We start from the raw sequence: 16,405 nt of genomic DNA on the forward strand, positions 1-16,405 counted from the left end.
CCTCCCCCGGCACATTAATTCCCGGAACACCGCGATCAAACATGATCGCAGTGTTCCGGCGGTATAGGGAAGCATCGTGCAGGAAGGGGCTCCCTGCGTGCTTCCCTGAGACCCTCGGAGCAACGCGATGTGCTCGCGGTGCTCCGAGGGTCTCCTACCTCCTTCTCCCTGCAGGCCCCGGATCCAAAATGGCCGCGTGGTGGCTTACCAGCGCCTGCTCAGAGCAAGCGCTGGTAAGCCTGCATCCCTGCATGTCAGATCGCTGAGTGCTGTGCAAAGTGTCAGATCAATGAACTGACCCTATAAAATGATGTCCCCCCTGCGGCAATGTTATAGTGTTTAAAAAAAAATAAAAATCCCTAAATAAAGAAAAAATATATATATATTGTTCCCATAAATACATTTCTTTATTTAAATAAAAAAAAAACAAAAGTACACATATTTAGTATCGCCGCGTCCGTAACAACCCAACCTATAAAACTGTCCCACTAGTTAACCCCTTCAGTGAAGACCGTAAAAAAAGAGGCAAAAAACTCTTTATCATACCACCGAACAAAAAATGGAATAACACGCAATCAAAAATACGGGTATAAATAACCATGATACCGCTGAAAACGTCATCTTGTCCCGCAAAAAATGAGCCGCCATACAGCATCATCAGCGAAAAAATAAAAGTTATAGTCCTCAGAATAAAGCGATGCAAAAATAATTATTTTTTATATAAAATAGTTTTTATCGTATAAAAGCGTCAAAACATAAAAAAATGATATAAATGAGGTATCACTGTAATCGTTCTGACCCGAAGAATTAAACTGCTTTATCAATTTTTCGAAACGCGGAATGGTATAAACGACCCGCCCAAAGAAATTCTTCAATAGCTGGTTTTTGGTCATTCTGCCTCACAAAAATCGGAATAAAAAGCAATCAAAAAATGTCACATGCCCAAAAATGGTACCAATAAAAATGTCAACTCGTCCCGCAAAAAACAAGACCTCACATGACTCTGTGGACCAAAATATGGAAAAATTATAGCTCTCAAAATGGAGACGCAAAAACTATTTTTTGCAATAAAAAGCGTCTTTTAGTGTGTGACGGCTGCCAATCATAAAAATCAGCTAAAAAACCCGCTATAAAAGTAAATCGAACCCCCCTTCATAACCCCTTTAATTAGGGAAAAAATAATAAAATTTAAAAAATGTATATATTTCCATTTTCCCATTAGGGTTAGGTGTAGGGTTGGGGCTAGGGCTACAGTTAGTGTTAGGGCTAAAGTTGGGGTTAGGGTTGGGGCTAAAGTTAGGGTTAGGGTTTGGATTACATTTACGGTTGGGATTAGGGTTACGGGTGTGTCAGGGTTAGGGGTGTGATTAGGGTTATGGTTGGGATTAGTGTTAGGGGTGTGGTTGGTGTTGGGATTAGGGTTACGGGTGTGTCAGGGTTAGGGGTGTGATTAGGGTTATGGTTGGGATTAGTGTTAGGGGTGTGGTTGGTGTTGGGATTAGGGTTAGGGGTGTTGTTGGATTAGGGTTTCAGTTATAATTGGGGGGTTTCCACTGTTTAGGCACATCAAGGGCTCTCCAAACGTGTCATGGCGTCCGATCTCAATTCCAGCCAATTCTGCATTGAAAATGTAAAACATTGCTACTTCCCTTCCGAGCTCTCCCGTGCGCACAAGCAGGGGTTTACCCCAACATATGGGGTATCGGCGTACTCAGGACAAACTGGACAACAACTTTTGGGGTCCAGTTTCTCTTGTTACGCTTAGGAAAATACAAGTTTGGGGGGCTAAAAACCCTTTTTGTGGGAAAAAAATTATTTTTTATTTTCATGGCTCTGCGTTATAAACTGTAGTGAAACACTTGGGGGCTCAAAGTTCTCACAACACATCTAGATAAGTTCCTTGGGGGGTCTAGTTTCCAATATGGGGTCACTTGTGGGGGGTTTCTACTGTTTAGGTATATAAGGGGCTCTGCAAATGCAATGTGAAGCCTGCAGACCAATCCATCTAAGTCTGCATTCCAAACGGCGCTCCTTCCCTTCCGAGCTCTGCCATGCGCCCAAACGGTGGTTCCCCCCCACATATGGGGTATCAGCGTACTCAGGACAAATTGGACAACAACTTTTGGGGTCCAATTTATCCAGTTACCCTTACCCTTGGGGAAAATGCAAAACTGGGGGCTAAAAACAATTTTTGTGAAAAAAAAAATATTAAATTTTATTTTCACGGCTCTGCGTTATAAACTGTAGTGAAACACTTGGGGGTTGAAAGCTCTCACAACACATCTAGATAAGTTCCTTAGAGGGTCTTCTTTCCAAAATGGTGTCACTTGTGGGGGGTTTCAATGTTTAGGCTCATAAGGGGCTCTCCAAACGCAACATGGCGTCCCATCTCAATTGCAGCCAATTTTGCGTTGAAAAGTCAAACTGCGCTCCTTCCCTACCGAGCTCTGCCCAAACTGTGGTTTACCCCCACATATGGGGTATAGGCGTACTCAGGACAAATTGTGCAACAATTTTGGGCTCGATTTTCTCCTGTTAACCTTGGTAGAATAAAACAAATCGGAGCTGAAGTAAATTCTTTGTGAAAAAAGGTTAAATGTTCATTTTCTTTTAAACATTCCAAAAATTCCTGTGAAACCCCTGAAGGGTTAATAAACTTCTTGAATGTGATTTTGAGCACCTTGAGGGGTGCAGTTTTTAGAAAGTAACCAAGTGTGACACCATTCTATCATATAGACCCATCAAAGTGACTTCAAATGTGATGTGGTCCCTAAAAAAAAATGGTGTTGTGAAAACGAGAAAGTGCTGGTCAAATTTTAACCCTTATAACTCCCTAACAAAAAAAATTTTTGGTTCCAAAATTGTGCTGATGTAAAGTAAACATGTGGGAAATGTTACTTATTAAGTATTTTATGTGACATATCTCTGATTTAAGGGCCTAAAAATTGGAAAATTGCAAATTTTCTAAATTTTTGCCAAATTTCCGTTTTTTCACCAATAAACTCAGGTAATATCAATGAAATTTTACCACTATCATAAAGTTCAATATGTCACGAGAAAACAATGTCAGAATCATCAGGATGCGTTGAAGCGTTCCAGCGTTATAACCTCATAAAGGGACAATGGTCAGAGTTGTAAAAATTGGCCCGGTCATTAACGTGCAAACCACCCTTGGGGGTAAAGAGGTTAAAGGGTTTTTCCGGCCTAAGATGAAAAGACCGAGTGTAGTCATGTGACCGCAAGTAAGCGATTTGCATAGTTTGTCATGTGCCAACTATACTCTCCTCCACTTCTCAGCCCAAAAAAACCCTTTACAGTTCTATACAAGCTGAGCTAATGATGATTTATTTTTATTTCAGGCGATTTTGGCTTTTTGTTGGGTTTACATCCGAAAATATCAGAGCTGTCAGGAGAGTGAAGCGGTGTCCACCATCACAGCAATATTTTCCCTGGCTATTGCTCTCATCACATCTGCACTTTCACCTGTGGACATTTTTCTGGTGTCTTTTATGAAGAATGACAATGGCACATTTAAGGTAATTGTGTAATGAGCTATTCTGTATATTACACCTGTGTAGCAGATGATCCATTAAAGGGAACCTGTCATCTGCTTCAAGCTGTCCAAAGCAGGGCAGCTGTGGTGGTTTCAGAGAAACTATACTTTAAACCTTCACAACCTTGGACATATAGGTACGTCTCACTGCCTTTGATGCAGGTGAGTTGCCCACTCCTGGGCCGTGGGGTACCCGATACCGGGTCCTGCGGTTCACAGGGGGATGTTACGGTGGCTGTGACCCGGTCCATGGCCCTGGGTGCCCATGGAAAAGGGAAAGGTCTTTAAAGGGATAAAGTGTATGTTCGTGACGCCACCTGTGGTATTCGGTCAGGGTGTCCGACGCTGCTTTAAGAGGTCCGCTGGGGTGATGTTATGGCAGCTAGATGGTATAACTTCCCACAGGTCAAGTGTATCCCCAGGGCTTCCCAGTATGTAGATCGGGTATGGTGAGAGGTGCGGAGAAGAATGAGGACACAGGATTATAGTCTCTTTACCTTGTTTACTGTTGGTTTCAGCAGCCACAGTCCAGGGCACCAGATCACAGGGCCGGTAGGGTCCGGCCGGCTCGGAGGCAAGTCCAGAGTCCCCTTATCCAGGTGGAGAATAGAAGCTTTCCTCTGCGCTGTAGTGGTGTAGTCCCTTACTGCTAAGCTTCACATAAGGTCCTCACAGATGTTATCTCTCTCTATCTCTATCTCTTTTCCCCCCCTCCCTTGGATGGGATAGGACAAAACCCGTATGACTGGTGACTTGAGCCTGTTTATAGGATCTCTTTGATGATCCGGCTCTGCGGGGTGTCACGGTGCCTCCTGGGTGTGGGTGCGGACAGGTAACGTGCAATTAGCTGTCCTGCCGGTCTCTGATGTAAGGCGTGGAGGTCCTCATAACCTCGGTATTCCAGCTACCGGTGTTTATGCGCCTCAGAAGGAGGCAGCGTGCTCGGGGCTGGTCCCCTTCTAGTTTCCTCTCCTGTGCTTTTCCTGCACGCTCGCTGCAATCAATTCTGCTCTCAAAATGTCTCTTTCCGGGAGCTGCAGCTCTGGGGGCATGCACAACTCCGTAAACCCTCTGTCCTCCTCAGACGGATGTCTGAAACTTTCTAACTTTCCCTCCAGACTACCAGTTATATATACATATACCTCGTAGATGGGATCAAAAGCTCCCCCTGGTGGCCTCGAGTGTGAATGTGTTTCATATTTGTGGTACCTGGTTACAGTTATCCTTTCTTGCCTCCGAATGTAGTATCACTCTCCCCGAGAGGAAAGCAATGCCACTGTGACGACTTGCTAAGTCCATATCTTTCCCTGCACATGATGGCTGATCTGATCTGCTGTCATGTGCCTCTGACATCTGTGGGTGGATTTGTGATACACCAGCGACTGTTAACAAGTTAAATGCCGCTGTCAATCTCTTAACAGCAGCATTTAACACATGCTAACTGTAAACGCGTCACGTCATAGCGGAGCGCTGATGGGTTGTCTGGACAGCCGGGGGTCCGCAGAAGATCTCCGTGCCTGTCATTGTAAATCTTCTATAGCCACCGGCCCATGAATTAAAAATTATACTATGAGGCAGTAATCATCTGTGAGATCTTCCACACCTGGAATTGGAATGAGGATAAAATTGCAGCATTCTGCATATGAACATGTAAAATGGCCGAGACTCTCTAATGCAAGTCAATGTATGTGAGGAAAAAAATCGTATGATAAAAAGACCATGCGTGTGCCGTCCGATATATATATATATATATATATATATATATATATATATATATATATATATATATATATATATATTTTTTTTTTTTTTTGCACACATTTCATTAGCCGAGTGCAGTAAATTCAGATTGCACACGGTCAGAATAGAGAGAATAGATACGATGTCAGTGAGATTTATAATCATGGCTTTGCGTGTGTATTTTTGTGTACTTGTATTTAGCTAATAAATAATTTGAAAAAAAAAAAAAATGAAGTGGGGGTCCCCCCTATTTTTAATAACCAGCAAAGGCTAAGGAGACAGCTGGGGGCTGGTATTAATAGTCTGAGAAAACTGAAAATTGCCCTTTCGCAGAATATAAAGACTAAACACCCTTTAGTGCCACATGAGTGGTGCTAATTTATTATATGTAGGGGGCTTGTGATTATTTATCCATCATTGATTGCTTTATTAGTTTGTAAACTAGCTTTAAATGACATAGAAAATTACAGTATGTAAAAGCTGATGTTAAAAATGCATTTTGTACAGATTGCATATGCATGTCATATGGATGGTAAGTGAGGAAAAAGTGCACACTCGCATGACATACTAACGCTATGTCTCTTTCCTCATGTGCAGGACCTTAGGTATCCATGGTTGTGACCACTGATATAATGACGCTTAGCTAGTTGCTAGTGGTCGTAGCCATGGATACCTAAGGTCCTGCAATGCCTGCACATGAGTAAAGAGATATAACAAATCAGAATAACTATACTACATTTCTAATTGGAGCTATTTGCTAATATTATTTAATAATAAACAATAATATTATTATTATTATTCCTACTACATATTGGGATAGGATCTTGGAGATGGGACTACCCCTTTAAATCCTTTTTGCCGCATTTAATGGAGCACCGGGATAAAATGAAGTTATTTCCTATACCAATGATGGCGAACCTTTTTACAGACCAAGTGCCCAAACACCACTTATTTATGGCAAACTGCTAACACGGCAATTTAACTTGAATGCTGAGGTTTTAGTTTAGAAAAAAACAACTTGTGTAGAACGCAGGAAGGGGCTGCTGAGAGCAGTCACAGACAGGAGCAGGGGAACCAGACTACAGATGGAAAGGAATATGCTCCCCCATTCCATGCATATGCTCTCCCGTCCTTGTGGTATATGCACCCCAAATCTATTGATATGCTCCCCCTAATCTAGTTTATTCTCCTCCATTCCATGCATATGATCCCCGATCCTTGTATATGTTGCCCCGTCCTTTTGTTATATGTTCCCCTATTCCATACATATTTCCCCCATCCTTGTATATGCGCACCCATTGCTTGTACATGTGCCCCCATCCTGCCGACGCCACTGTTGTTCAGTGCACAGCGAAAAACCCACAATTAACACTCCAACTCGCCTTCCTTCAGTGTCCAAGCGACGGGTGCCCATGGCGTCACTGCCATGTGCCCAGTCACGTCTACTCTGACGTTAGTTGCTGGCTTTTAATTGGCCAGCAGCATGTATTGCTGGCTACAGACCTGGCAATCTTGTGCGCTGCAATACACTTCAGCTGGATGTGTGTCCGCCGGGTGTTCTGCCGGATGACTACGTAGCCAATGTCTGTGCATTGTAACATTCCCTCCACACTGCAGCACTCTATGGACTCTTTTTCCAGGGTTTCCGCACTCTTGGGTCATTCTGTCTTTAGCCCTGCTGTGGAACCATGAAAAAAATCATCATATTTCATTAAAATGACCATGCGGGCTGTTCAGAATAATCACGTTTTATTCCGTCATCATTTCAGAACAGCTATGAAATCAAACGTAACTTTGAAGTGATTTATTTCATCAAACACAAACTGAAATTTTATACCAAAATTCTTTACTAATAATTGAAAGTATTCAAATTCAATAAAAAAATGCACAATAACTGCAACTGTGTGGATTTTAGTAAAAACATAATGACAACGAATGATCTGGCAATAAATGTAGCCCTTCATTCACTGCACGTCATAGTGCCATGTTCTTCACAAATGAACTTCTTGCCTTCATTGCAAACAAATCTCGTCTTTTTGTCCTTCGATCGAGGACAAACATGGCACCGTCTGCGCTGTCCTGTAACACTGCTGGGGTCACTTGGAAGTGACCAGCCATTATTTATAATTACGGTATATTACAAAACCTGTGAATAAACAGAAAATATATTTAAAAAAATGTCAGACAATAAAGGTACTATGGGGTCAGGAGAGTCCCAAATACAGAAAATAGAAAATAACTTTGAAACAAAGTTGAAAAACAAATTCAAAATATCATCAACATAAGCAGAAATATGTTACTTGAAAATACATAGAAGGCCAATGTCGGAGATTGACCAGTTTTAGAAATGTTTCAATTTATTCAGCGCTGGGGTCTACATGACCCCATGGTTCCACAGCAGGGTTAATCTGAACTTATAGGCTTTAGTTGCTCGGTATTTGCCTCTACTTTTAGAACGACTTTTCTTTTGGAATAGCTTAAGGGTCATACCGGTCTGTACTTAATGAAGCTAAATAGCTTTCCTTGGCCTGGTTTGGCCTGTCTCTCCTGGTAATGTTTTGTGCCACTTAATAGGGAATACAATAAGTGTTCCCCATCTGCATAAAACAGACTATGGTCAACAATCAAACTCCTTTAAGACTGTGTTCGCACATTGCAGCAAAAACCCTGCAACTTGTGAACGCGATGAAACCCATAAAAATAATATAACCACTACTGCTAAATACAAATTGTATCCTGTTATAAAAAATATGAGGAGCTACACAGAAAATTGTAATGAGAATGACATCCGAAAAGAGGCCACATCTATAGGTAGGGCAATGCTACATAACATTGTATTTAACATAGTAAAAAATGATTGCACAGCATATAATGGAGTATAACCAAGATATTAGTGCGAACAGTGTTCACACTAAGTAAATCCCTTTGTTATACTCCATTATATGCTGTGCAATTGTTTTACTGTGTTAATCACAATGTTTTGTAGCATTGCCCTACCTATAGATGTGGCCCCATATCGGATGTTATTCTTATTAGGATATATATATATATATATATATATATATATATATATATATATATATATATATATATATATATATATATATATATATATATATATATATATAATATCCATAAAATTTCTATTTATCAGTAGTGATGATATTCTTTTTATAGGTTTCATTGTTTTGCTATACATTGAAAAATATACCGTATATACTCGTGTATAAGCTAAGGCACCTAATTTTGCAACATAAAAACTGGGAAAACGTATTGACTCAAATATAAGCCAGGTATGCATTGTCCACTCATCCCATCCTTGTCTGCGTGGCTCCTTATTCCCCTCCTTGTCTGCATGGCTCCTTATTCCCATCCTTGTCTGCATGGCTCCTTATTCCCGGTCCTTGTCTGCATGGCTCCTTATTCCCATCCTTGTCTGCATGGCTCCTTATTCCCATCCTTGTCTGCATGGCTCTTTATTCCCTTCCTTGTCTGCATGGCTCCTTATTCCCCTCCTTGTCTGCATGGCTCCTTATTCCCATCCTTGTCTGCATGGCTCCTTATTCCCATCCTTGTCTGCATGGCTCCTTATTCCCATCCTTGTCTGCATGGCTCCTTATTCCCGGTCCTTGTCTGCGTGGCTCCTCATTCCCATCCTTGTCTGCGTGGCTCCTCATTACCATCCTTGTCTGCGTGGCTCCTTAATCCCCTCCTTGTCTGCATGGCTCCTTAATCCCCGTCCTGATCTGCATGGCTCTTTATTCCCCTCCTTGTCTGCATGGCTCCTTATTCCCATCCTTGTCTGCATGGCTCCTTATTCCCATCCTTGTCTGCATGGCTACTTATTCCCGGTCCTTGTCTGCGTGGCTCCTCATTCCCATCCTTGTCTGCGTGGCTCCTCATTACCATCCTTGTCTGCATGGCTCCTTAATCCCCTCCTTGTCTGCATGGCTCCTTAATCCCCGTCCTGATCTGCATGGCTCCTTATTCCCATCCTTGTCTGCATGGCTCCTTATTCCAGTCCTTGTCTGCATGCCTCCTTATTCCCGTCCTTGTCTGCATGGCTCCTTATCCCCGTCCTGATCTGCATGGCTCCTTATCCCCGTCCTGATCTGCATGGCTCCTTATTCCCCTCCTTGTGTGCATGGCTCCTTATTCCCATTCTTGTCTGCATGGCTCCTTATTCCCATCCTTGTCTGCATGGCTCCTTATCCCCGTCCTGATCTGCATGGCTCCTTATTCCCCTCCTTGTGTGCATGGCTCCTTATTCCCCTCCTTGTCTGCATGGCTCCTTATTCCCCTCCTTGTCTGCATGGCTCCTTATTCCCCTCCTTGTGTGCATGGCTACTTATTCCCATCCTTGTCTGCATGGCTCCTTATTCCCGTCCTTGTCTGCATGGATCCTTATCCCCGTCCTGATCTGCATGGCTCCTTATTCCCCTCCTTGTCTGCATGGCTCCTTATTCCCCTCCTTGTGTGCATGGCTCCTTATTCCCCTCGTGTGCATGGCTCCTTAATTCCCATCCTTGTGTGCATGGCTCCTTAATCCCCTCCTTGTCTGCATGGCTCCTTATTCCCATCCTTGTCTGCATGGCTCCTTATTCCCGTCCTTGTCTGCATGGCTCCTTATCCCCGTCCTGATCTGCATGGCTCCTTATTCCCCTCCTTGTCTGCATGGCTCCTTATTCCCCTCCTTGTTTGCATGGCTCCTTATTCCCCTTCTTGTCTGCATGGCTCCTTATTCCCCTTCTTGTCTGCATGGCTCCTTATTCCCCTTCTTGTCTGCATGGCTCCTTATTCCCCTCCTTGTCTGCATGGCTCCTTATTCCCCTCCTTGTCTGCGTGGCTCCTTAATCCCCTCCTTGTGTGCATGGCTCCTTATTCCCATCCTTGTCTGCATGGCTCCTTATTCCCGTCCTTGTCTGCATGGCTCCTTATCCCCGTCCTGATCTGCATGGCTCCTTATTCCCCTCCTTGCATGCGTGGCTCCTTATTCCCATCCTTGTGTGCATGGCTCCTTAATCCCCTCCTTGCCTGCATGGCTCCTTATTCCCCTCCTTGTGTGCATGGCTCCTTATTCCCGTCCTTGTGTGCATGATTCCTTATTCCCCTCCTTGTGTGCATGACTCCTTATTCCCCTCCTTGTGTGCATGGCTACTTATTCCCATCCTTGTCTGCATGGCTCCTTATTCCCGTCCTTGTCTGCATGGATCCTTATCCCCGTCCTGATCTGCATGGCTCCTTAATCCCCGTCCTGATCTGCATGGCTCCTTATTCCCATCCTTGTCTGCATGGCTCCTTATTCCAGTCCTTGTCTGCATGCCTCCTTATTCCCGTCCTTGTCTGCATGGCTCCTTATCCCCGTCCTGATCTGCATGGCTCCTTATCCCCGTCCTGATCTGCATGGCTCCTTATTCCCCTCCTTGTGTGCATGGCTCCTTATTCCCATTCTTGTCTGCATGGCTCCTTATTCCCATCCTTGTCTGCATGGCTCCTTATCCCCGTCCTGATCTGCATGGCTCCTTATTCCCCTCCTTGTGTGCATGGCTCCTTATTCCCCTCCTTGTCTGCATGGCTCCTTATTCCCCTCCTTGTCTGCATGGCTCCTTATTCCCCTCCTTGTGTGCATGGCTACTTATTCCCATCCTTGTCTGCATGGCTCCTTATTCCCGTCCTTGTCTGCATGGATCCTTATCCCCGTCCTGATCTGCATGGCTCCTTATTCCCCTCCTTGTCTGCATGGCTCCTTATTCCCCTCCTTGTGTGCATGGCTCCTTAATTCCCATCCTTGTGTGCATGGCTCCTTAATCCCCTCCTTGTCTGCATGGCTCCTTATTCCCATCCTTGTCTGCATGGCTCCTTATTCCCGTCCTTGTCTGCATGGCTCCTTATCCCCGTCCTGATCTGCATGGCTCCTTATTCCCCTCCTTGTCTGCATGGCTCCTTATTCCCCTCCTTGTGTGCATGGCTCCTTATTCCCCTCGTGTGCATGGCTCCTTAATTCCCATCCTTGTGTGCATGGCTCCTTAATCCCCTCCTTGTCTGCATGGCTCCTTATTCCCATCCTTGTCTGCATGGCTCCTTATTCCCGTCCTTGTCTGCATGGCTCCTTATCCCCGTCCTGATCTGCATGGCTCCTTATTCCCCTCCTTGTCTGCATGGCTCCTTATTCCCCTCCTTGTTTGCATGGCTCCTTATTCCCCTTCTTGTCTGCATGGCTCCTTATTCCCCTTCTTGTCTGCATGGCTCCTTATTCCCCTTCTTGTCTGCATGGCTCCTTATTCCCCTCCTTGTCTGCATGGCTCCTTATTCCCCTCCTTGTCTGCGTGGCTCCTTAATCCCCTCCTTGTGTGCGTGGCTCCTTATTCCCATCCTTGTCTGCATGGCTCCTTATTCCCGTCCTTGTCTGCATGGCTCCTTATCCCCGTCCTGATCTGCATGGCTCCTTATTCCCCTCCTTGCATGCGTGGCTCCTTATTCCCATCCTTGTGTGCATGGCTCCTTAATCCCCTCCTTGCCTGCATGGCTCCTTATTCCCCTCCTTGTGTGCATGGCTCCTTATTCCCGTCCTTGTGTGCATGATTCCTTATTCCCCTCCTTGTGTGCATGACTCCTTATTCCCCTCCTTGTGTGCATGGCTACTTATTCCCATCCTTGTCTGCATGGCTCCTTATTCCCGTCCTTGTCTGCATGGATCCTTATCCCCGTCCTGATCTGCATGGCTCCTTAATCCCCGTCCTGATCTGCATGGCTCCTTATTCCCATCCTTGTCTGCATGGCTCCTTATTCCAGTCCTTGTCTGCATGCCTCCTTATTCCCGTCCTTGTCTGCATGGCTCCTTATCCCCGTCCTGATCTGCATGGCTCCTTATCCCCGTCCTGATCTGCATGGCTCCTTATTCCCCTCCTTGTGTGCATGGCTCCTTATTCCCATTCTTGTCTGCATGGCTCCTTATTCCCATCCTTGTCTGCATGGCTCCTTATCCCCGTCCTGATCTGCATGGCTCCTTATTCCCCTCCTTGTGTGCATGGCTCCTTATTCCCCTCCTTGTCTGCATGGCTCCTTATTCCCCTCCTTGTCTGCATGGCTCCTTATTCCCCTCCTTGTGTGCATGGCTACTTATTCCCATCCTTGTCTGCATGGCTCCTTATTCCCGTCCTTGTCTGCATGGATCCTTATCCCCGTCCTGATCTGCATGGCTCCTTATTCCCCTCCTTGTCTGCATGGCTCCTTATTCCCCTCCTTGTGTGCATGGCTCCTTATTCCCCTCGTGTGCATGGCTCCTTAATTCCCATCCTTGTGTGCATGGCTCCTTAATCCCCTCCTTGTCTGCATGGCTCCTTATTCCCATCCTTGTCTGCATGGCTCCTTATTCCCGTCCTTGTCTGCATGGCTCCTTATCCCCGTCCTGATCTGCATGGCTCCTTATTCCCCTCCTTGTCTGCATGGCTCCTTATTCCCCTCCTTGTGTGCATGGCTCCTTATTCCCCTCGTGTGCATGGCTCCTTAATTCCCATCCTTGTGTGCATGGCTCCTTAATCCCCTCCTTGTCTGCATGGCTCCTTATTCCCATCCTTGTCTGCATGGCTCCTTATTCCCGTCCTTGTCTGCATGGCTCCTTATCCCCGTCCTGATCTGCATGGCTCCTTATTCCCCTCCTTGTCTGCATGGCTCCTTATTCCCCTCCTTGTTTGCATGGCTCCTTATTCCCCTTCTTGTCTGCATGGCTCCTTATTCCCCTTCTTGTCTGCATGGCTCCTTATTCCCCTTCTTGTCTGCATGGCTCCTTATTCCCCTCCTTGTCTGCATGGCTCCTTATTCCCCTCCTTGTCTGCGTGGCTCCTTAATCCCCTCCTTGTGTGCGTGGCTCCTTATTCCCATCCTTGTCTGCATGGCTCCTTATTCCCGTCCTTGTCTGCATGGCTCCTTATCCCCGTCCTGATCTGCATGGCTCCTTATTCCCCTCCTTGCATGCGTGGCTCCTTATTCCCATCCTTGTGTGCATGGCTCCTTAATCCCCTCCTTGCCTGCATGGCTCCTTATTCCCCTCCTTGTGTGCATGGCTCCTTATTCCCGTCCTTGTGTGCATGATTCCTTATTCCCCTCCTTGTGTGCATGACTCCTTATTCCCCTCCTTGTGTGCATGGCTACTTATTCCCATCCTTGTCTGCATGGCTCCTTATTCCCGTCCTTGTCTGCATGGATCCTTATCCCCGTCCTGATCTGCATGGCTCCTTAATCCCCGTCCTGATCTGCATGGCTCCTTATTCCCATCCTTGTCTGCATGGCTCCTTATTCCAGTCCTTGTCTGCATGCCTCCTTATTCCCGTCCTTGTCTGCATGGCTCCTTATCCCCGTCCTGATCTGCATGGCTCCTTATTCCCCTTCTTGTCTGCATGGCTCCTTATTCCCCTTCTTGTCTGCATGGCTCCTTATTCCCCTTCTTGTCTGCATGGCTCCTTATTCCCCTCCTTGTCTGCATGGCTCCTTATTCCCCTCCTTGTCTGCGTGGCTCCTTAATCCCCTCCTTGTGTGCATGGCTCCTTATTCCCATCCTTGTCTGCATGGCTCCTTATTCCCGTCCTTGTCTGCATGGCTCCTTATCCCCGTCCTGATCTGCATGGCTCCTTATTCCCCTCCTTGCATGCGTGGCTCCTTATTCCCATCCTTGTGTGCATGGCTCCTTAATCCCCTCCTTGCCTGCATGGCTCCTTATTCCCCTCCTTGTGTGCATGGCTCCTTATTCCCGTCCTTGTGTGCATGATTCCTTATTCCCCTCCTTGTGTGCATGACTCCTTATTCCCCTCCTTGTCTGCATGCCCTTTCACATGTACATGTTTTTTTTTTTTTTCTCTTTTCTCATGGATGCCACTCATACCTGTTATAACCTATGCTGCTGTGTACATGTCTAAGTCTTTACACTGACTGTGCGTCCATGTAAACCACACAGAGACATTTCCGTTTTTTTTTCACCGGCAACACAGATCACAAGGGCCAATACAAATTTCTGGGTCAGTGTAAAATGCGTACAGCACACGGATGGCATCCGTGTGCGGTCTGTGTTTAACATTGCGAAGTATAGGAGAAGCTTTCTGATACTGCCATACTGGAAGAACACTTATCCGACACACTGACATCGCTACTGGCTTTTCTGGTACCAGTATTCTACACAGTGGGAGATCTTTTAGCCTCTCAAGCTACCTCACAAAATAATTTACATAGCTTGGATTGCATTTTCTTGAGTTATTGATCTCAGAAATAATGTGGTTTTAGTTATACAGTAAAGAGAACCTGAGAGCTGATACATGCTGCCCGATCCAAGGCTTGTATGATCTCAGCCAGGCTCTGAAACAGGGCTGAGGAGTCGGTAAGCCAAATCTCCGACCCCTCCATTTCCATGACACAGACTCAAATGTCACAGCCCTGGGCTCCAGTGCGGCTTTGTCTCCGGCAGCTGTTAAAAGTATGTTTGTTTTTCTCTGAAACGCCGCAGACATAAATGCTGTCCGTGGATCAGGCAGTATATTTGTATATCAGCTGTTGAGGTTCCCTTTAAGGATTGTAGGCAGTTGGCCATTTTTGAACTCCCGCAGTAAAGTGGTCGCATAATTTTATTTATTTTTGCTTCTTAAAGTGTTTCATCCATTATTTGTGCAATATTCTAATGAGGTTCTCACCTTTACTGCGCAGCTGTCGAGTTAATGTTGCAGGGGTCAGAGTGGGTTTTCATAGAATCTCTAAAATCAATCTTGGATAATTTATGTAGTTTGATTTCATAATTTAATAATCACAAAATATGAAGTTGTGCAGTTTATATGTGAGTGGAGTTGCAAATAGCAAGGCAAGCAGCAGTCTACTAATCCCCTTTATTCCCTCTATTTAGGGCTGGGCGGAGAATAATGCCACGCGGGCTCAGATTGAGAACACCGTTTTAATTGGATATTACAGTAAGTATTAGGTGCAAATGTGAGTTCACATGGAAGAGCATTCTGTAAAAAAAATACTGTTCGGTCATTTTTGCATCCAATTGCCATAGCCTCTGTACAGTAATATCTGTGTTCACATGCCTGTAACTGCAGTGATCAGAGCTAGTTCGATTGCTACAGTTTAACCCCTTAGCGGTTGCAGGTAAGGATTCGTACTGTTGGTATCTATGTATTTATGCAAGCTACTAATCTTTTGACCAGAAACTTAAATTTACTTTTAATAAGAACAAGTGATTGTACAGCAACCCTTTTATATGTAGAAGATGGCATTTAATAGACCTTGGATGAGACCACTCGTTCCGTTGACCCTAACATGTCAAACTGCCCTAAAATCTGCTTGACGGGACATTGGTCACCAGATTTTAACACTTGATGACTTCTGTATCGAGTGCTTCAGCCATTATGTTAGAAAAAGTAGAAACAACACTCAAAAGGGCACAAGTATAAATCACTTATATTATATATACATTTATATATGCATCTTTTATATGTAATTATATCCCTTACTGTGCCAGTGAGAGGAGGAAAAGTGGAACCCACTCAACATGTGTATATATAATACCAAAAATCTGAGCAATGGACAAACAAGGGACCCAGTCAAGGAGATAGGTAATTCTAAAGATTAAATTTTATTATAAAGAAAATATGGTACACAATAATCCACAAGAAAGATAAAAAATACGTAAAAGATACAAAAAACGCACGTATGCTGGACCAAAAAATGCGTGTCAATCAAATAAATATATATAGATAGCAAAATATAATACTAAACCCCTCAAGGTAACAAAAGAAATATTATAGTAAAAAATATATATATAATAATATACTGTGTTAAAAGCGGAAGGTGGAGGGGAGAAAAAAATAAAACTATAAATACGAGGGAAATAAATTCCAAATATAAGATAATGAGGACTAAAAAAATCCTTAGCCTCATGAAAGTGCACAGTGCCAATTGATCAATGAATAGTGCAATAACAGAGGGGGTCCACTGGCCCAAAACTAGATCATTATACTAATAACACACAAAGTGACCAAGTGCATGTGATCAAAGGAAGCAAAAATCGCTCAACACAGTACATCAATATATACCTTAAGGGGTTAATCTGGTCCAGTAGTACGTGCGCCC

The 16,405-nt window shown here is 44.6% G+C and overlaps 1 protein-coding gene across 1 annotated transcript in view; it reads left to right on the forward strand.

The window, feature by feature from the left end:
* LMBRD1 (LMBR1 domain containing 1) overlaps nt 1-16,405 on the forward strand; it is a 354,508-nt gene that overhangs the window by 19,076 nt on the left and 319,027 nt on the right. Inside the window, exons 2-3 of the mRNA XM_069726658.1 lie at nt 3,360-3,536; nt 15,177-15,240. Coding sequence (XP_069582759.1) covers nt 3,360-3,536; nt 15,177-15,240 — 241 coding nt within the window. The remainder of the gene's footprint in view (nt 1-3,359; nt 3,537-15,176; nt 15,241-16,405) is intronic.

Source organism: Ranitomeya imitator, chromosome 5, assembly GCF_032444005.1.
Source record: "Ranitomeya imitator isolate aRanImi1 chromosome 5, aRanImi1.pri, whole genome shotgun sequence".
Classification (NCBI taxonomy): domain Eukaryota; kingdom Metazoa; phylum Chordata; class Amphibia; order Anura; family Dendrobatidae; genus Ranitomeya; species Ranitomeya imitator.